At 33.2% G+C, this 23,301-nt stretch overlaps 1 protein-coding gene across 1 annotated transcript; it reads left to right on the forward strand.

Annotated features, from left to right (window-relative positions):
• The first annotated feature begins 3,441 nt into the window (after positions 1-3,441).
• Positions 3,442-23,301, forward strand: AADACL2 (arylacetamide deacetylase like 2). Its single transcript, XM_019731930.2, has 5 exons — positions 3,442-3,596; positions 6,821-7,043; positions 13,295-13,364; positions 15,209-15,380; positions 22,668-23,301. The coding sequence occupies exons 1-5, from the start codon at positions 3,459-3,461 to the stop codon at positions 23,268-23,270; spliced, it is 1,206 nt and encodes a 401-aa protein (XP_019587489.2). The 5' UTR covers positions 3,442-3,458; the 3' UTR covers positions 23,271-23,301.

A 23,301-nucleotide genomic window follows, 5' to 3' on the forward strand; every position in this document is an offset into this window, starting at 1 on the left:
TTCATTTAATTAAAAATATTTTTAATTTCACTTGAGACTTCTTCTTTGCCCCATGTGTTATTTATAAATGTGTTGTTTAATCTCTAAATATTTGGGATTTTCCAGCTGTCATCCTATTATGGATTTCTAGGTTAATTCCATTGTGGTCTAGGAGCATACTTTGAGTAATTTCTATTCTTTTAAATTTGTTGAGGTGTGTTGAATGGTTCAGAATGAGGTCTGTCTTGGTGAGTATTCCATGTGAGCTGCAGAAAAACCTGTATTCTGCTGCTGCTAGATGAAGTTTTTCATAAATATCAATGAGATCCATTTGATTGATAATGCTGTTTAGTTCAACTATATCCTTAATGATATTCTGTATGCTGGACCTGTCAATTACTGACAAAGAAATGATGAAGTCTTTAATTATAATAGTTGACTTGTCTATTTGACCTTGCAATTCTATCATTTTTGCATCACATATTTTAATGCTCTATTGTTGGGTCCATACATGTTCAGGCTCATGATGGTCTTCTTGAAAACTGACCCTTTCATTATTATGTAATGTCTCCCTTTATCCCTGATAAGGTTTCTTGCTCCAAAATCTACTTTGTCTAAAATTAACACAGTGAATACATTTTTTAAATCAGTGTTAGCATGGTATATCTCCATCCCTTTACTTTGAATCTGTGCCTCTATAATTAAAATGGACTTCTTATAGACAATACATAATGGAGTTTATTTGTTTATGCAGAGGTTGCAAGGAAATCACACACACACGCACACGAAGTCTGACAATTAAGTTTGTGAACTTGTTGCAACAATTTTGCTAACATTTTCTGATATCAAAGGGATTATTCATTATGAATTTGCACCAACTGGACAAAGCGTTGACCAAATTTACTATTTGGAAGTGCTGAAAAGGCTGCATGAAAAAGACAACCTGAACTTTCGCCAACAATTCATGGCTCTTGCATCACGACAATGTACCAGCTCACACGACACTGTCTGTGAGGGAGTTTTTAGCCGTAAGCAAATAACTATATTGGAACACCCTCCCTACTCACCTGATCTGGTCCCCAATGACATCTTTCTTTGCCCAAAGATAAAGGAAATATTGAAAGGAAGACATTTCGATGACATTCAGGACACCAAGGGTAATACGACGACAGCTCTGATGGCCATTCCAGAAAAAGTTCCAAAATTGCTTTGAAGGGTGGACTAGGCACTGGCATCGGTGCATAGCTTCCCAAGGGGAGTACTTCGAAGGTGACTGTAGTGATATTCAGCAATGAGGTATGGAGCACTTTTTCTAGGATAAGTTAGTGAACCTAATTGTCCGACCCCATGTATATACATGGGGTCGGACAATTAGGTTTGTGAACTTTCTACCATGCACTTACACACACACACACACACACACACACACACACACACACACACGGTGTCTTCTTTCAATAACCTTATAGTATACTTGGAAAAGCAGGCACACCATTTAAATTACATTTTATAAAAGACCTATAATTAGGGTAAGACTGTAAGTCCTAGTTTGTCTAGGACAGTTCCCATTGATGTCCATTAGTGTTAAGATTATGTCCTTCACTTTTCATAGTGTTCTTATTTGAAAAATAAATTATATTACTAAGTTATGTCTATGAGATTCAGGGAAGACTGAAATAGACACAAATAAAAGTGAAAATTTTAATAGTTAAATTTATGATAGGCTTTGGTATTAATACTGATACTTTCAAGAGGTCTAATATATACTTACATTGGACCCCTGATGCCACCAAAGTCTATCACTAAAGATTATTTCCCCTATGTACGGATCCCTGGTGGATGAGCTTGAGAATTGTGGATTTATTGTGTTTCAACTGTTCATTTATTTTCTAGGTTAACATATTAGACAGAAAATATCCAGTTCTTGTATATCTAATGAACCTCCAGGTGATCAGTTTTACGGACAGGTTTCTCTCAGGCTCTCAGGTTGCAGCAGACAGGAGTCTAACACGTGTACTTGATGTTTTCTGCCACTCTAACTCTTGATTTAGATTATTTTAAAGATTACCACTTAAATATATGAACAAAGTCTATGTAATCTTTAAAAAAAAGAAAGGTTTTGAGATACTTGTGCTGAGCCTTGTGGTGCTTCAGTCTATTAAAAAATTCCAGCTTTATGAATGGTGGAACTTGGACAAAACCCCACATCCCCTATCTTTTGGCCCAAAGTTTGGTCTACCACAACAAACAAGGTTTATTAACATGGTTAGTAATCCATGCGAATTGCATTAGCCTGGATTTTGACTAAATGTCAGCTTTTTTTTTTCTTTTTAAAACTTTATTGATTTATCACCTGATTAAAGCATGGAATATTTTAACAGTATTATACATAATATTTTTACATAGAAAACTTTACATAGCATTGAATATTATATGATTCTTCTTATTCTTTCAAAAATGTATACATCTATTGGTCAAGAAATGCTTTTCATTAAATTACCAATATTAAATGCACTTAATCATTGTGTATAAGTTAAACAAAAATAGCTATTAAATTTTAGGTATTTTGAGGAGGTAAAACATATTTTGCACATAAAGAAATATTTGATGCAAATATACAGATTTTTTTTTTAAATTAGAACACTGAGAAAAACTATATCTTTGATGAGTCTTTTTTTTTTTTGAGAGCAAGAATTTTGATATATTCATTCTTTTAAATATTCAGCTTTGGTTTCTTTGTATCCCAAACTACAAAACTACTGATGGCAAAACTCCAGGATTTCATATAAGTTCAAGCTATGTTTACCTTAACGCAAACATTGAAGCAGAATTCAGAAAATGCAGTATTGATAATCCAGCTTCTGTTTAAACCAATATCTACTCGCATCACAACAACAAATATTTGAATGAGACGGTCAAACTCACATTTGTCAACAGGTTCCTTTAATAACTATTAAAGATTACTAAATGTATAGCTGTAATCACAACAGAACAACAAAAAGTTTAGGTTTGTTTCTTTTTTGCGTTTTGTACAAAAGTCACCTGTCAGCTATTTTAAAAAACAAACCAAAACAACAACAAAAAACCCTTACAAAACTTTGGAACCCACCAATCACAAAATTTTTCTTCATGGCTATTCAGAGCTCTCATTTAGTCTCCAATTTAGGTCTCAATAATAGAGTTGTTTTGGGCTGATGATAGTATTGCAGGGTGAAGAAACACTGTGGGAGTTTTTAATTGCATGCTAATGACACAGGCATGAATTAATGAATTATGACATCTGTTACGACATCTGTCTCAGAGTCAGTATAAATACAATTTACTACTGATGTTGTAATATTTGAAGGAATATTAACTTCATGTTAGAATGATCATACTACCCGAAAGGGTTCCCAGTCTACATTTGTTCTGCTACTTATTCAGCATTAATGGAAACATTTTAATCTTGGCTCTGTGAAGAGGCTGGAAAAAGGAATATTATGGGGTTCAAAGCTCTCTGTTTTGGATTGTTTTGTGTTCTCTTTGCCTCTCATATTTATGTACCCATACCAGGCAACATTGAAGAATACTGGAAAGTAATGGCCTTGGATGCAGCTGCTAAAACTTGTACATTTATGGTAAGGTTAACATTTTTTTTCTCCTGGATAGTGGGATTCTCTGTTGTCTAAAAATCAGTGCTTGTTATCAGTTTTGAAATAACAGTTGTTTGTTTGTTAGAATAAGTCAACTACATGAAATTAAGTTAATACTTTCTGCATCTGTGCAAAACAGAGATAGGATTTTTGTTTCCAAAGAGTTTATGTCTAAATGTAAAGACTCCATATATTATGATATGTATAAAATAAACGGTATTGCTGAAGGGAAAAGCTTTGAAGTTTATTTGATGACTTACACTTGAGTTTTCAGGGAAAACTTAGTCCCACAGTTACCTTACAGTACACAGATAAACTTTATTGATGTTTGTACATGTTTGATGTTAATATAGGGCTCTTACTATTTCAATGGCTTCCCTTGCCCATCTTCACTTCTAAATTACTAGGTTTCAGAAATTGTCTGACTTGGTATATACAGGGTAGATTATGAGTTCAAGCAAAAATAGCTCTTCAGTAAAGGGGAGATATGGTTATAAACGAGCATTTTTGAGGTTTTACAATGTATAGGCTTTCTATAATATATACCTCTTGTTCAGACTGAGTCCGAGTTGTTCCAAGATTTGTGTCTGAGAAGTCACAAGCCATGTGGCTGAGTGTGAGACATAGGTTTATTGAAACTTACTGACCAGGGAGAGTCTCCAGTGGTGGCTGGCTGGAGGGGTAGTGATCCACATGCAGGCAGAGAAGAAGCAAGGTTATATAGGTATAGCAAAACAAAGAGCATTTGCAGGACAAATCGTTCAGCAGTCCCTGCAGGCCTGCTTCCAAGGACACAGTGTCTCCAGAAGTTGGTAGACCTTGACCGTTGGCCAGCATACAGAGCTGGCTGTCTGTCTGATAAGCAACATTTCCATGGAACCAGGAGACCTTGACGGCTGGCTATCTAATCTGTCTGTGGGCCAGGTCCCTACACCTCTGCTCAACCCACTATGCTCCAATTATTTTCACCAGTTTATAGAGGAGGGAAAAGAGACTCTGACGAGCTTGTGCAGTTAGAAAATGACAACTCCAGAATTCGAACCCTGGACCGTCTCATTTCCAAATCCACACTCTCTCTGCAAAACCAGGGAGCTCCCAAAAAGGTTCACTGATGATAGTAACAATAGGAGGCTGACAGGAGAAGGCCAGCAGATAATTAGAGAAGAGAGAACAGTCCATGGAATAAGAAAGAGAGGTCATCCCTTGGTGATTTGTGCAAGAAAGGACGGTTCTGTGAAGCCACAGCCAACTCGTCTGTGTCTTCAAAGTCCTGATATTTTCCTCTCAAGTCACTTCTAGAGGCTCACTTTCATCATAAGTGTTTTTTTTTTTCTAATGTTCTCACTCCTTCATTTATCATGCAGTGAAAGAACATGTGGGTTAGCAAGCGTCAGCTCCACACAGAAACTGTTGATTACTTCCTTGATTACTTAATATGCATTTAAAACTGAGTATCTGATACTGATATAATCATCAAAGTTACATTAGCAGAACAGACAACATTAAAATTCTACTTTCTTTCTTACCATTATCTATCTACAATAAAATTATGCACTTTATGTGTTTGATATCTTAGGTGGGTTGCCCTCTGGTTTTAAAAATATAAGAAAAATACAATGTAACTACCTTAAAGATCATTCTGGTAAAATTATCAGTCTTTGACTGTTGTAGGAAAAATAATTTCATTGTTGTCAGTACTAAATTTTGTAACTCAAAGTTATGATACCAGTGAGAAAACTTTATTTTTTAACCTATGAAAGGGAAGTGAAAATTAAAGTTCTTGGTAAAGTGGTCTTGCAAAAATAAATGCTACTATGTAATCATATGTTAAATTGGAAGGCAGAGTTTGGTACAAGAAAGCATGCCGGACCCTGAAATTTTTCTTTACCCCTTCGTGTAAACTTTTTTTTTATAAAATGGGGATACTAATAATAAATACTTTGTAGCAGTGCTCTGAGAATTAATGATCATGCATGATAGAAGAGCAAGAAATAATCTCTAAAGTGGGAGCTTTTGTTATTGTTCAAAAAATACTTAAGTATGTACTAACTATTGTCACCCCAATACATTTAATTAAAAAATACTTAACTATGTATTCAAAACCAGAAAATGTCTGAGAAATGAGAAACAAGGCAATTTACCAAATATCTAATTTTGAAAAGCCAATTGACCAAATGAAAAATTAACCTAATTTAAGCATTTATCAAAAACATGCTTTAAGGAACATTCTACGTGATAAGTACATTCAATTAGCATTGAAATATTAAATAATTATTCTTAATGAGGAATATTAAATAACAATAAGACAAGATTTTTTGAATACTTACATGGGCCAGGCACTCTGCTACAGTGCAACTCATTTAAACCCTACTATAACCAAGGAGGGATATATTATTATTATTATTATTATTATTATTGGAATTTTATAAATAAGAAAATTGAAGTACAGATTCTGCATGCTTTGTCATCAATAAAGTGAAGGGATTAGATGTTCTTTAAGACGTTCTCTAAGGACCTTTGGAATAACTGTTAAGGTACTACTGACCATGTGGTTTTAAGGTTTGTCTTTTAAATAAACTGTCCAGTGACCTGTCACAAAGGTCCTAGAGAAAGAAGCTGGTCAGAAATACCAAGGAAAGCTTTTATAATGATAGCAAATATAGAATTTAGGGGTTTGGGGGGGTGGCAAAGGACAAGAATTTATTTGGAGTTGAAAACCAAAACATTTGAATCAGTAGTGTGGGCATAAGACAACACATATTTTTGGGTTAAAAAGAATGAACAGTAACAGAAAAGAAAGTATGACTGCATGCCTACAGAAAAAAAGAGAAAGAAAGGAAGGAAGGAAGGAAGGAAGGAAGGAAGGAAGGAAGGAAGGAAGGAAGGAAGGAAGGAAGGAAGGAAGAAAGACATCATAAGACCTCGACATTTTTCCAGATAAGCATTTACAATTTAAAAAATTATGACAGGCATAAACAAAACTCTCAGTAAATTGACAGCTTTCAAATGACATAGTTATTCATCTAAAACACGCAATATTTGAAATTTTCAAAGGCAAAAGATTATGCAATGAGATATACAGTATTATTTGAAAACAATTTTTACAAACATCCTACTTCTTTTTATTTTGCTGTTTTAAAATTTTTCTGTTTATATGCATTTGATGTTATTTAAAGATGAAAATGTTTAATTTTGTTTTGCTTTTACAGGCTCTGTGTTTTGAAAATATAGGTATTATGAGATATGAAGAGTTTATTTCCATGATATTCAAGCTGGATTATACTCAGCCACTTTCAGATGAATTCGTCGTGGTGACTGACACAGCATTCACTGACATTCCAGTACGTTTGTACTTGCCAAAGAGAAAGTCAGAAACCCCACGACGAGCTGTAATCTATCTTCATGGTGGTGCTTATTGTTTTGGAAGTTGCAGTAAGTTCATCATATATGGAAAGAGTATAATTGGCTGTATGTTTTTTGATATAAGTACTATTTTATATGCATATATACTTATATGTATACTACGTATAAGTATTACTATAAATATTAGATATCTGATATAAAGAGATGAAATAGACATGTTTGGCAAAATACATCATGGATATTGTAAATTTTTTTTTTCTTTTGCAAACATTTTCTTCTTCTCAGTTTTCTTACTCAATTAACTTATATCAAATGAAAATAGGACATGAACCTGTCAATTAGTAACACTTTTTTTCTTTGGGATCAGAATATATGCGGGAGCAGAAATCTTGAAGGGGTGTAAATGTTTTAAACAGTAAATCAAAAGCATGTGATGTTGGTTGTTACAAGGACAAGTGTGTCGTTACTGATGACAATAATGTTAACTGTGGAAAAGCCTAGAATGGTTGCCTGTCTTGATTATACAAGGAAAATACAAAATAAAACTATGTAAAAATAAGTTCTTTCCATGAAGTCTAGGTTCCCTACTTATATTTGGTGATGAGTTTATGAGGCATATATTGCAGATTCAAAACAAAAATGTAAATAAATTTATCTTAATGAAAACTGAAAAACTTCACTTTAGAATGCTCTAGTATATGGGGAGGAGGGCAGTGTTCTATTCAATTAAAATAATAAAAGTAAAAAATAGAATTAAGGAAAGGTAAACAGATAATACATGATTTGTTTCACCTTTCTCTAAGCTTCATTTGGTTCTAAATAGTTTGAGAATCTTATAAAAATATATGCAATAGAGCAAGCAACACTTAACCAAATATTAGTAATGAGAAAATTACTCATTCAAGAGAAAATAAGCATGGAAAATTAATGAGGCACAAGGACTTTGATTAATATACAGAACACTAAAATAGTTAGGCTGCAATTTTGGCTTGCTGGTTTTCTCCTCCCTAGCTTTTTCATAACTAACATATTCAGAGAGAAAGGAAAAAAAGAAAAGAAATAAAAAACATAGCCAGTTACAAATTTCACAGTGACTTGTCAAAAGAAAATGATTTAGGTGATTCAAATAGAGGTTAAAGACTTTATTCAGTTGATGAACCTCAGGGAGCATTTGAAAACCACATGGCTCTTCAATTGAAAGATCATGGTCTTTTCATAGGCTGGTAAAAATTGAGTATGTATCCTTGCAGTGTCAGAAGAGGCAGCAGTATTCAACTCTTAACGAAAACTCATGAATGGGGACCAGTCCTGTGTTTATGTCCCTTGCATGCGTGGCTTGATAGAATCCGGAAAATCATCGCAATATTGCTTTTACAAGACTTATATTAATATGTTATCAGCTACTCAACATTCACAGTGTCAGGAATGTAGGTGGCAATTCAGTAAAATAAGGGGGCAAATGTAGAAGGCCAGGGGAAATAGGAACCCTGTACCATGTTTCTTTTATTCTTTTCAATGTGAAAAGAATAAAGTGAAAAACAAAGTATAAAACTGGATAATTTCCAAAATGAGATGAGAAATCTAAGTCTTTGACTTTAGAAAAAGACTTTCTGTTATATGAAGAACATCTTAAAACTCTTCTTACAGCCAGCTATTGATTTTTATAATTATCCATTTACATATATGTTGAGAGCATGACTACAGACATATAATTAGTAAAAACAATTCTAGAAGCACATAATACGATGCAGTAAAAGTAAAGACTCTTTGAGGATGTGATTCAGAGGTGAATTTTATAATATCCAGTGAAGAACATATTCTGGATATCCTTTAGGAAATACTCATGAAGATTGTTTTATTTCTCAGAGATTTTGAAAGAAATTGGAAACGTGAATTCCAAAGCACACACTGATGAGGAAGGGAAAGATGGTCTTTTTCTACTGCCATACGGTATAAAGCCTTAACGTAGTGGTTCTCCAATTTCAGTGCCTCAGAATTAGCTAAAAGTTTTGTTAAAAGATTGCTGGGCCCCACCTACCAAATTTTGGATTCAGTAAGTCAATGGTGGAATCTGAGAATTATCATTTCAAATTTGTTTCAGGTTACTGCTGATGCTACTGATACTCACCACACTATGCTAGACTGCTTCTGATAACCAATGCCACATGTGGTCCAGCTGTGCCTCAGAAATCCTGTCCCCCCGTCAGCTATGTAGCGACAGTCATCTATGTCTCTCATTCTGTGTCTGTGTTGCTCCTTGTCTCCTAGCACCTCCCAGTCAACTAGAGATCAAGCTTATTGCAATTCCAAATGAAATAGAGGATAAGAGGGATTGTATTCCCTCACATCTTTGAACCTTCATCCCTAACTCAATCCTTCCTTTCTATAAACTTGTTATCAAGCAGACTCGTATCTAGCTCACTTCTTTCTACTACTCTCAGAGAAAGAGGCATAGTCTCTTTGACAAAATTCGTCTTTCTATCTTTGCTTTATATCATGTGGCCCTTACCGTAATATTTATCATCAGTATATATCCATCAAGTCTCTATCTTAAAGCTTTTGTTTGTTTGTTTGTTTTTCATTCTGAAATGACTCCTCCTAAACATTTTTGGTGAGTCTTATCAAGTGGAAAAAGAAATGTTTCCACTTAACCATGAATTCCTCTCCAGTCCCTTATAATTTTCCTTTTCTTCTCAGACTCACTTCTATACACTGTAGTTTCTTTTCCTTCCCTATTTCATTATTTTCCCACCTTTAATTAATTTCTCAAGCTCTATAATCTACAGCACTTGATGAATACAACTATTTTCTCCTTTTTGATAGTCACTGCTCCTCCATTTGTTTTCTATAACAAAATATCTCTTAGATTTTTCTCTGTCATTCATTGTTCTCTCAGTGAGTCTCTCTTCCTCTTTCATCTCAAAACAAAACAAACAAAATCACAGAAACTCCATATTTACTCTTTGTAAATATTCTTGTCTCCTAGAATTCTCTCCCTACCTCCCAGTTTCAATTCTACTGCATTTCCAATCCCTTATGTTCTCCAAATACCCACATGCTACTGACAACTGGTTCTGAATCTCCTTCTCTGACACTATTTCTGAATTTTGGATCCATATTTACAACCGTCAACTAGACATTTACAAGGGGACAAACCACAGACACCTCAAGCGCAGTATGACCAAACACAATTCATCACCTTAGGTCCAAACAGCGTCATAAAAAACAAACAAAAAGCCACCATTTATCCAAACCAACATCTCATCCTCTTGAATGCTCTCAGTAAATAGCAATTATGGTCAATTTTGTGTTCTTCTTTAGCTCTCACATTAAATCATTATTCATTCCACTTTTGAATATTTTGACCACATTGACACAGATTAGTGTCAATGATCTTGTACAGATATTCCTTTCTGATGTCTCTGCCTTTTTCCTGATCAACTTTATTGCATCTTATAATACATTTAGTGCTCTGGACCTCTCTAATATGCAAATCTGGTCATCTGATTTATTTGTCTAAGTTTTTCGGGGACTTTCATCACTTAATGAAATAAATCTAAATCCCCTAGCATAGCGTTCAGATTTCTAGGTTCTTAACATTCATTAACTTGCTTGTCCCCGCTGACGAGATGCTTCCCTCCATAATTTCATTTTAACCATTCCGAGCCACTTTTAGTCCTCCAAACACTCCATGCATCCTCATTTGTCTCTACGACTATGCTTTCCTAGAATGTCTTTCCCATCATACCTCAAGAAAACTCCTACTCACACTTTTATATTTAGGTAAAGTATTGTTGTCTGTGTGTGTGTGTGTGTGTGTGTGCGCGCGCGCGCAGGTGTGTGGGTGTGTGTGTGTGCAGGTGTGCATGTGTGCATGTGTAGTCTTCCTGGGCTGTAAAAGATTTTAGCAATGTTGCTGTGTGTCCATTGCAGCTCGTTGACACTTGATGCCAACCATCCCTGTTTTGTTTCATAATTGTCTTGCATGTTTGTTTTAACATCGCCCAGTAAATGGCATCACCTCTTAGCATCTCACACTTCCCATACAGTAAATGTTCAACAAACGTCTTTTGGGGGAAAAAAAGAAGGACTGAATGACTGAAAGGGACTTCCATTGTTGACCTCTAGAGAGGTTATTATCCAAAATGTTTTCCCAGTACTTTTCTCTTATGTCTTTTTTGGCTCCATAATGTTTTCAGTAAATTAAATTTCATCTATAATTCAACTTACATTGGGCATTAGAATGGTCAGAATACTCTACTTCCTTTTAAGATAAATTAAATACCAAGTTGACCTCATTTGTCTCCAAAGAGAAATATTAATTCCACTAAAGTTTCTATAAGGTCTATGAAATATTTATGTGTTCTTATACATATTATCAGGGACTTCAGCACAAGAGAAATGCCCACAGATGGGAAAATATCACTTTGAAATTTGAAAATATCGATTTGAAAAATACTTAGAAATGTTTCTGATTATTAGATTAATTTCCCTTTCAGTTACAAGGGCAATCAATGATCGTTACTACTAATTCCTAAAAATGTGAGGATTATTATTCAGGACATACCACTCCAACATTCTGCTCAGCTGAGCTCTAGTTATGTCTTTTTTCTATGCCTTCATTTTCTATGCTCATATTATTTGTTTTTTGATCTGCCAGAACTCATATAGGCAAACTATAAAGGACTTAGATACTTTCTATTTTTTGACAAATCAGGACACATACCACAACTATTCTTAGTTACTTAGTTGTAAATTTTAATTTTCTTTCTTTTTTTCCCTAGCATTCTATATTTCCCTTTTTAAAACTTGCCAAAGTTTCCTTGAGAAGTAAGAAATGTTAAAAAAGTATATATCTCTAGTAGACTTTTTACATACTTCTGGCCTTATTGCTTTTCAACATTTATCCTAATATTTTGTTGTTTGTACCTGGGTTCTACAAGTGCTATAAATTCAATAAATGGATATAGAAAAGAGAAAAACATACGCCTACAAATGTCAGCAAATACTGTGTGCATTGAGACAATTTGAGATACAGAATAGGAAACAAAAAAGTGGTGACTTTTGTTGTAAAATAAGCAAAAAAGTATTGTGAGATAAAAATAAAGACACACTTGAAATATATCATTCAGGGGCTTGAAATATGAAGGTCAGAGGGTTCTTATACCTTGTACTTTTTGGCCTTCATTTATACATTGCCTTTTCTCACAAATTATAAACTCAATCTTTAATGGAACCATTATTTTTCTACCTAGAAGACTGGGTGATTTACTTTTCTGTTTTCAAGGTTGTTACAAAACCAGTATTTAATTCGAAGTTTTGCTAATGTGCAGAAGAACCCCTAGAAAAGATTGGAATTTGATCACAAGTCTAGATTTCTCAGAATTTCTAGAATCTTTTGGTAAATAAAGTAATAGAAGATGCCACAGATTTGCTGAAGTGTGTGACCAGGGCACTGGTAAATTGGATTAGTGGGTACGTGGGGAAAGATGTGGGGTGTGGTATGTGTGTGCATGTGTGTGTGTGTGTGTGTGTGTGTGTGTGTGTGTTGGTGGGAGAACCAATGGCTGTGTGCCAAGCATGCTAAAATGGATATGTACATCTACGTCCACACTCTGACTTGCCAAAAGCCCTCTCAAAATCTAGTTGCTTTTTGACTTAAATGTCAGTGATTTTGGGCCACTTCATAATGTGATGTATTCAGAGAAAATGAAGATTTTGAGGAACCATATTACTGAGTGTTGTAGTTTTAGAGAGTCAATACATCTATTACTTTCTTCTCTGAATTCTAAATTCATTGTAAGATTGTACACTGAATTCAAGTACATAAAATAAAAACATAACTATTATTTCTAGTGAAGCTTGGAGAATGTGTGTTAGGTGCTGATATGTCACCCTTGAGTCGGAGATTAATCCATCTGTCTTGGCTGGCTCTGATGACCTATCACATGCCTTCTCCCTTTGAAATTTGGTGCGTGGAGGAACAGAGCAGACTAGAAGGCACAGGGCTACAAAAGTTTCCTTGGAGGATCATTATGTGCAGATAACAGATTGCAAGGGAAAATTAGAATGAACTGAGCCTAGTTTCTCCTGCTCAGAACACCAATTAGCCAAGTCATCTTTTCACCCCTGGAGAGAGTGACTGAAGAGACATTCCTGTAGAGGATGTCACACTGATTCAGGTGCCTCTGCATAGAAACAGGGGTGGGGAAAGGAATGTTTCCTGGTGATACTCAAATTGAATTTCTTTCCAAGTTCATTGCAATATCTGTTATTTCTTAATTACAGGGAATACTTTGACATGTATTTCTTCATTTCAGAGCAGACGGCATTTGACTTCCTGAATAGATGGACGGCAAACAAGCTTGATGCTGTTGTTGTGGGAGTGGAGTAAGAATGACTTTCTTTGGCTACTATGATTTTTGCTTTCACGAAATACAGGTTTGGTTTCCAAATCAGGTGTCTCAGATATATATTTTTTTAGTTGATATATTTTATTTGTCAGCATTGCCACATAGACCAGTCTTCAAAGGGGTCCCCTGTCTCAATATTCATCTATGATGTGGGAATCTCTGAATGACACCACAGAGTGAGCATTTGTGAAAATGCTGTTACTCTAGACACATTAAACTCAAGCCCTATAATGCCCTACTTATGCCTCAAGTAACATAACTGGACAGGAGGAAATAAATAAACCATTACACACTTGGGATGTTAGGTTGTATTGGGGCTGTTAATAAATTGTTTTATTTCAGAAGAATCCTTATTTGTAGTGGTGTAGAATGTAAAGTTTGGGATCCACTGAGAATTTTAAGCCACTCTCCAGAAAAGTGATTTTACATTCTGGATTTCATTAGAACGTGCAAGACTGTCTTAGGACAGTTCACTATTTTCTCACGCTGATAAAGTCTGGATTTCTAAAGCCGACATCTTTAGGAGGAATTTTATTTCTTCCACCTAGTAATTTTTGTTTGCTAGTAACAAAAATATAATTAGAGACTTCTAATCCAATAGTTCTTAGAAGACATCATGGCATAGGTTTTTGTTATGACACATTTTGTTTTATGTTTTTAGCTAGGAAATTTAGAGAGAAAACTGAAGTGAAATTTCATCATCTAAAGAGTTGACTGCCATCATTGTTATGATTACTTATAGTATCTAAAACAACTTCCTCTTTGGTGGAATAGTTCTAGTTTATAATAATATGATATTCTATTTTTTACCCCCGTAGCTTTTGAAGTAATCTGAATCTTTTCATTTTAAATGTTTTAATATAGTGATATCTGTGTGCCTGGTTTATATATTCTACCAAATCGTCATGATTTGTGTTGTTCTTTGCCCTAAACAGTCTAAATCTATGGCATTTAAAGTAATAGATACCAGCATATTGTTGATACATATGCATACCTATGTTTAATTACACTTTATTTAGGATTTTCTAAATTCTGTTTATAATAAAATTTAGGTATCATCTCATCAACATTTAATATTAAATGCAGATATTTACAAATTTTAGCATTCTGAATAATAAAAAGAAAAAAGTCCTGAGAACAGACTGATAGAGTTGTTCTCCTGTTTTTATTGGTCCACATATATGGAGGTGGGGGGGGAATCCATTCGTATCTATTAAAAGAATGGTGTGATAGCGTGCCTTACAACTGAATTTACCAGAAACGAGCACGCTTCCTAGCATATTTAAATGTTATATTTCAAAAATTTTTATCTGGAATCAACTCTTAGACATTATCCATGATGACATATGTGCATTGCCAGTATGTAAAATTTTTATCTAAATAACCTTGAAGAAAATAGGCCTCTTGCCTAAAATATGCTCTCAGATCTGCTGCCTTCAAAAATCCCTGGTTCTTTTCCAATAGTTTTTCTTAATGTTTGGATCGCCAGTTACTTTGAGAGTATGATGTAAGCTACAGAGCATCTTAAATCCAAAATGTACTTGAACTAAAAATTATACTTACAATCAGGGAGTTCATAACACTCTCTTTCTTATACCCAGTGCTATCCATGGACCTTAGATACAAGGTTGAAAAATTTTATACCAGTTTTCATTTTTTCATATAATGAGTTAATAGAAAGCTCAGGTTTGATTTTTGGAAGCATAAACATTTGAGCCTGGTGTTAAATTGCATCTGTTTGTTACTTAAAAGCTTCATGGACAGATACAACCATAAATGGTGCTTTAAAAAATTGTTTAAATAAATTGTTCTTTTTTAAAGTTATAGACTAGCTCCTCAACACCTCTTTCCTGCTCAGTTTGAAGATAGCATCGCTGCAGTCAAGTTTTTTCTTCAGGATAAAATTCTTACAAAATATGGAGTGGATCCCAACCGAATCTGTATTTCAGGAGACAGTTCCGGGGGCACTTTAACAGCAGCAGTGACTCAAGAGGTACATTATATTAGCCTTTATGCTGGGAAGTAGAGGTTGAATATCATCCCCCCCCCCTTTTACAGATACCCAGTTCTTCCAGAAACATTTGATGAAAAGACCACCCTTTCTCATTTAATTACAGTGATGCTTGAGTTTAACATCAATTGACCATAACATGACTATCTATTTTTGAATTTTCTATTCTTTTCCATTGATTTATATATCTATCTTTACACCTATACTAAGTGGACTTTAGCTTTGTTCTTTTTTTTTTTTTTTTTTGTAAATTGTTTCAAAAACTCCATATCTTTTCCATCAAAATTCTAAGACATCTTGTCAATTTCTAAAAAAGAAAGGCCAATTGGATTTTGATTGGTATTGCATTGAATCTATAGATTTGGAATGGATTGACATCTTAATAATATTGAGACTTCCAATTAATGCACATGATATATCTTATATTTTGTTTAGGTCCTCTTCAATTTCCTCAGTAACATTTTCTTTTCAGTGTATAAGTCTTGCAAATATTTCTTCAAATTTATAACTGAGTTACTTAGGAAAGTTTCATTTAAAATAATATTTTCCAACTGTTTATTGACAATATATAGCAATACATTTCATTTTTACATTAACGTTTATAATATCTTTGAAAAATTCACTATAAATTTTATTAGTTTTTAAATTTCTTATGATTTTTCTATACAAACAATCATATCTTCTGCAACTAGAGACAGCTTAATTCTTCTTTTACAGTCTTTACTCTTTTATTTTCTTTTCTTAATTAGTGCACTGGTTAGGGCTTCCAGTACAATATTGAATATAATTGTCTTGCTCTGGATCTTAAGAGGAAATTGTTCACTATTTCACCAATAAGTATGTTAAGTGAAGGCTTTTCATAGTTGGCTTTTGTCAGAATGAGAAACCCCTTCTATTCTTAGTTTACTGATAATTTTTGCATAAATAGATACTGAATTTTCCAAAATTTTTAATGCATCCATTGAGTGACCATGAGATTTCTCTCCTTTATTTTTTAATATGGTGAACTATGTCAATTGACTTTCAGATGTTAAATTATGCTTGCATTCCAGGCATAAACCTTATTTTGTCATGATGAATAAAAACTTTATATAGTGATGGTTTCCATTTACTAAAATTAATCATTTTGTGTTTTTTGAGGGATTGATTTCTATTTTCAAAAAATTATTTGTCAGATTTTATATTAAATCATTTGGGAAGCATTCCAATTCTTTTTTAAAATTTCTTTCATCTTATGTATGGAAATAAATTACTCAGGGATGGAGAACTTAGAGTAAGATTATACATACATACATAGATATATACATACATATTTATATTTTATATATACACTACACACATACATATGTACATTTACATGTGTACATGACTATATGTAATCTGTAACACCACATACACATACAAAGCCCTATTGTGGAACCAATTTGGCAGTGGTGGCAAAGATTTGGGTCTACACCCTGGGCCTCATTTTAACCCAAGATGCTCCACCTTAATCCCTTTCATATTTAGAGCTATATGTAATTTTTCTTCTGGGGAAAAAACAAAGTTTGCAAACTATTAGAATTGTTGATTCCTGAGGTCTCTTTCAATCTGAACTAATCTGTGAATTTGAAATAATATGTCACTTACTTGAAGGATCTTGCTGGGTGGTGTGGGAAGTGTGATGGGGAATGAAAATTAGAGACTGTCCCCACATTGAGATTATTATACTAGTTGCTATGCCAAGTTGCATATCAATCTGATCTTGAATTGGATCTAAAACTGGTTTTGCAGATGTAGAGATTCTGAAAGCTATCCAACAATTACCCAATAACAATCAACAATAATAAGCAACACCTTGGCACACCTATAATTTCTGCTTGTGCAATGTAATATTTGTTTGGCTTTGTAAGTGAAAAAAGGTTCTGAAATGATGATTTGATTTAGCCATAGAGACTTATGAAGATATAAAGATCCACCTCATATCTCTCCAATCGGGCAATCTTAAAAATTAATACGGCCACCAAAAATAGACACAATTTTCAGTGAAATTTGTAGGACAGTACAAATTGTTTTCTTGAAGTGAATTAAAATTTGGCATTATACTATTCTTTGAATTAGTTAATTATACAAGAACATAGTATCTATTTAAATCTCTGTTCTATTTGTTCAAAGAGATTGTTACAGTTGAAAATACTGCATCAGAAATAAGTGTGCTTACATAACATAAAAAATTATTTCCTTTGCCCTTTCTTTTTTATTTTTATGATCATACTTTAAGTTACTTTTTTTCCATGGTATGCTAAACTTTTTACAACAGTTTTATTTTCATCAAAAATTTTAATTCTTATACTAGGTTTATTCTTGATGTGGGTCATCAGAATCAACTTTTACTTTGTAATTTTTATAAACCTTTTTATTTTCCAAAGTCTTGTGACCCTGTGACTATGTTATAGATTTATGGATTAAAAAACTCAGTTTCAATAAGAATGCACCACTGAGAGATCAATATTGTGTACTCTGAGAAGACTATAAGAAAATATATTAGATTTGTTTTTCCTATATGTTTACAAATAAATGATTCATTGCTTCATATAGAATTCACAATATAAAAAAAATGTTCTCATGTATAAGGAAGACAAATAGATTCTTCTGTAGTTTCCCTTTGTGGGCTTTGTCCATTTTTCAATTATATCCCCATTATTGAAAGGGAATGAATATCTGTCACCTATAATTCTGAGATTTCCTGGCAATATTCACATTATGTATCTTAAAATCACTAACGTGGCTTGCTAATCATAATGATCTGGATATAGTGAAGGAAACTTTTCTGTACATAGTCCCTTAATCTTTAATTAAGAGGAACAAATATTTTAAAATCTAATCATAGCATTTAAACCCAATTTCATAGCCATCTCATCTAATTTTATTTTAAAGCAATCTATGAATTACTTATTAATATAAGATTCTAAATATCCTTGTAGTTTTAGAAAATAATGTGAATTGATATTATACTTTGAAGTAATTATCAAGGCTCACTCTCCTCAATTTTTAAAAACTATGTAGTATTTCAATACAGATAATTTAAAGGGGAAGCTGTAAGATATCTGTATTTATTAAAGGTTATACTTTTGCCCTTTCTGAATATACCATTCCTACTAATTTGGATCATTTGTCTTAAGGTGGTAATATGTCCCTGTGATCTGATTTATAACAATATCTCTATGGCCTCTGTATGCCACATTTCTGTGGCCACACATGATCTTACATGTTTGACACTTAACATGTTTTTAAATTTTCTTTTAAAAAGTCTTAATAGTATATATTAATCAAAGATTGCAATTAATGGTGACATTTCAAAGAAAAGTTGACAGTCAGAATGCTTAGTATGTATGCTAGTTTCTGCCATTTTTTGTTTATCTCTATGTGATTACAAGATCTCAGTTACAAAGATTCCCAGAAATCTTCTGAAAGCAGAAATATCTATCCTCTGTTACTTTGAATCTTGCATCAGCATTGCTCTGGAAGCTTCTATCCATCTGTGCTAACAGAATCAAGATGAATTGCAGAAGCCACTGTGTAGTCGTAGGACAGTCTCTGTCATCACTAGTTAGATCTTGAACTATGTAACCATTTCCTAAGACTAAAAGTGATTCCTCAGCTCTTCTATCATGGGTTGATTAGCAATACCTCTTTCTCTCCCTATGACCATCAAGTGGAACACATGTCTAGGGAAAACAACTTGTGCTGGGACATACATCCTCATCTCAGGGAAAGAGATATCTGAGTAAGATTGCTAGATTTAAAAAAATATTGGCTAACTTCCTCAGGTCTATAGAGCTAAAACACCTTCATAAATAGTGCTAGTTAAGCCTGAAATTTATAAGGCTTTAAAATATTACCTTTTAATATTGGAAAGTTGTTTACCCGATATATTGTAACAACACAGTTGCCTTGCCCTTAAGTGACAGATGGAGGTCAATTTGGCAGGTAAGAAAGTCACTTTGTTTCAGCCTAACATCATAAATTTCACCATCATAATTTTATTTGTTCAAATTTGGGTTAATTGTTTTTTTCTTCATTAATATAATGACAGTTCAGAATGAATATAATTAATTTGCCAGTAACTTACATTCTTACTTTTTCCAAGTACAGGTCTTTTACCTCTTTGGTTAAATTTATTCCTAGATATTTTATTCTTTTTAATGCAACTGTAAATGAGATTGTTTTCTTAATTTCTCTTTCTGATAGTTCATTATGGGCATATATAAATGCAACCTATTTCTGAATATTAACTTTGTATCTGCCACTTTACTGAATTCATTTATTAGTTCAAATAGGGTTTTTCTTTGTTTTAGTTTGTTTGCTTTTTGTTTGTTTGTTTGTTTGTTGTTGTTTTTTGGTAGAATCTTTAGGGTTCTCTGTATATAGTATTATGTCACCTGCAAATAATGGAAATTTTACTTCTCCTTTCCAATTTGGATGCCTTTTCTTTCTTTCCCTTATCTGATTGCTGTGGCTAGGACTTCCAATACTATGTTGAATAAAACTGGTGAAAGTGGACATCTTGTATTGGTTCTGATCATAAAGAAAAAGCTTTCAACTTTCACGATTAAGTATGACATTAGATGTGGATTTGTCACATATGGCCATTATTATGTTGAGATATATTCCCTCCATTCCCTACTTTGCTGAGAGTTTTTATCATAAATTGATGTTGGATTTTGTCAAATGCTTTTTCTGCATTTATTGATATGATCGTATAATTTTTATTCTTCATTCTTTTGGTGTATATAGTTAATTGATTTGCAAATATTGAATCAACCTTGCATCCTAGGAATAAATCCCACTTGATCATGGTGTATGATTTTTTTAGTGTATTGCTGAATTCAGTTCACTAATATTTTGTTGAGGATTTTTGCACTTATGTTTATCAGGGATATTGGCAAAAGTCTGGTTTTGATCTCAGGGTAGTGTTGACTTCATAAAATGTGTTTGGGAGCCTTCCCTCCTCTTCCGTTTTTTGGAGTAGTTAAAAAAGTATAGGTTTTAATTCTTCTTTGAATGTTTGTCAAAATTCACCTGTGAAGCTAGCTGGTTCAGGACCTTTGTTTGTTGGGAGATTTCTGATTACTGATTTGATGTCATTAGTATTTATCTGTCTGTTCAGGTTTTGTTTCTTTCTTATTCAGTCTGGGAAGAGTGTACGTTACTAGGAATTTATCCATTTCTTCCAGGTTGTACAATTTGTTGGCATTTAATTGTTCATAATATTTTCTTTTAAATTTTGTAATTCTGTGGTGTCAGTTGTCACTACTTCTCTTTCATTTTTAATTTTTTTTTTTTAATCTGGGCCCTATTTCCTTTTTTCTTGAGTATGACTAAAGATTAATCAATTTTGTTCATCTTTTCAAAGAACCAGCTCTTGCTTTCAATGAGGTTTCTATAATTTTTAGACTCTATTTCTTTTATTTGCTCTATGATCTTTATTATTTCCTTCCTTCTACTCACTTTGGGTTTTGTTTTCTGTTATTTTTCTAGTTCCTTTAAATGTAAGGTTAGATTGTTTATTTGAGATTTTTCTTGTTTATTGAGGTACAGTTGTATTGCTATGAATTTCCCTCTTAGAATTGCTTTGGCTGTGTTCCATAAAATTTTGGGTTGTGTTTTAATTTTCATTCATCTCAAGGTATTTTTCATTTTCTCCTTGATCTCACTATTAATCCATTGATTGTTTAGTAGCATGTTATTTAGCCTCCATGTGTTTGTGTTTTTTCAGTTTTCTTCTTGTAATTGATTTCTAGTTTTATACAATTGTGATCACAGAAGATGCTTGATATGATTTCAATCTTCTTAAATTTGAAATTTGTTTTGTGGCCTAACTAGTGGTGTTTCCTAGAAAATATTCTATGTGCACTTGGAAAAAATGTATATTCTACTGCTTTTGCATAAAATGTTCTGAAAATATCAATTAAGTACATCTGGTTTAATATGTCATTTAAGGTCATTGTTTCCTTGTTGATTTTCTGTCTTGATGATCTATCCATTGATATCAGTAGGGTGTTCAAAGTCCCTTACAATGATAGTATTACTGTCAGTCTCTCCCATTGTCTGTCAATATTTGCTTTACATATTTAGGTGCTCTTATGTTTGGTGGGTATATGCTTACAAGAGTAATATACTCTTTTGGATTGATCCATTTGTTCTTATTAAATACCCTTTTTTGTCTCTTGTTACAACTTTTTTTAAAAGTCGATTTAGTCTAATATAAGTATTTCTACCCCAGCTTTTTTTTTTTTAAATTTACATTTCCATTAAATACCATTTTCTGTCCCTTTACTTTCAAACTGTGTATATCTTTTGATTTGAGGTAGGTCTCCTGTAGGCAGCATATGTACAAGTCTTGTTTTTTAATCCATTCACCCACCCTATGTCTTTTGAATAGAGCATTTAGTTTATTTACATGGAGCATTTAATTTATTCTTAAAGTAATTATTGATAAGTATGTAGGTATTGCCATTTTACTGTTTTCTGATTGTTTTTATAATTCTTCTCTGTTCCATGCAATTTTCTTGCTCTCCTCTCCTATATGTATTGAACCAATTTTATGTACCAATTCAATTGGTGATAAGGCACCCAATTTTCTAGAGCAAATCTAGCAATAGTTTTTGCTGTTATTGTTGTCATGAGGCCAGGTTGTTACTACTTTTATGGTTACCTCAGGTTGGGAGCTCACTGTAGTTGCTGCTCCCAGTCTCTCAAATCCTGCCATATGTCTTAATTTCTTTTTTAATTCAGACATAATTGACATATAACATTATATTAGTTTCAGGTGTACAATATAATGATTCCATATATGTATATATTCTGAAATGGTCACCACAATAAGTCTAGTTATTATCTATCACCTTACAAAGTTATTTCTTTTCATGTGAAGAACTTTTAAGACCTACTATCTAATAATTTTCAAATATAGAATACAGTATTATTAGCTATAGTCACTATGCTGTACATTATATCACCAGAACTGATGTATCTTATAACTGGAAGTTTGCATATTTTTCTCACACACACAACCAAAGTTTTAAAAACTTTACCATTAAAATGAGCTTGACATTTTCTCATGCCACTGAAAGACATTAAAAATATTGTGAAAATAATTACAAAATCACATCAATTTATGTAGATGTATTCATTTCAAGATTGCTCAAATTATTAAAATTAAATTTCCTCTTCCTGGTGTTCTGAAAGTCTTTGCCTTAGAGAATATTATCTTTTTTCTTTTTTCAGGTGCAGAATGATCTTGAAGTAAATCATAAAATCAAGATACAAGCGTTACTTTACCCTCACTTACAGATAATCGATTCTTATCTGCCATCTCACCGAGAAAATGAGCATGGTATAGTTCTGACAAGAGACATAGCCATAAAACTTGTGAGTTTATATCTCTCTAAGGATGAAACACTTCCGCAAGCAATGAAAAAAAACCAACATATGCCTCTGGAATCAAGACATCTGTTCAAGTTTGTTAACTGGACTACTCTCTTACCCAAGAAGTATAGAAAGGACCATGTTTATACTGAACCAGTTCTTGGAAGAACTAACTATTCATTGCCAGCACTTATGGATAGCAGAGCATCACCATTGTTGGCCAATGATTCCCAGTTACAGAATTTGCCATCAACTTATATTCTTACCTGCCAGTATGATACTGTGAGAGATGATGGACTTATGTATGTTTCAAGACTTCAGAATGTTGGAGTTCAAGTTGTTCATGAACATATTGAGGATGGATTCCATGGGGCTTTATCATACATGAGATCACCGCTGTATTTACGTCTTGGTCTCAGGATAAGAGATATGTATATTAGTTGGCTGGATAAGAATTTATAAATATATACAAAATATATATGGCCATCACTTA

Source organism: Rhinolophus sinicus, linkage group LG01 (assembly GCF_036562045.2).
Source record: "Rhinolophus sinicus isolate RSC01 linkage group LG01, ASM3656204v1, whole genome shotgun sequence".
Classification (NCBI taxonomy): domain Eukaryota; kingdom Metazoa; phylum Chordata; class Mammalia; order Chiroptera; family Rhinolophidae; genus Rhinolophus; species Rhinolophus sinicus.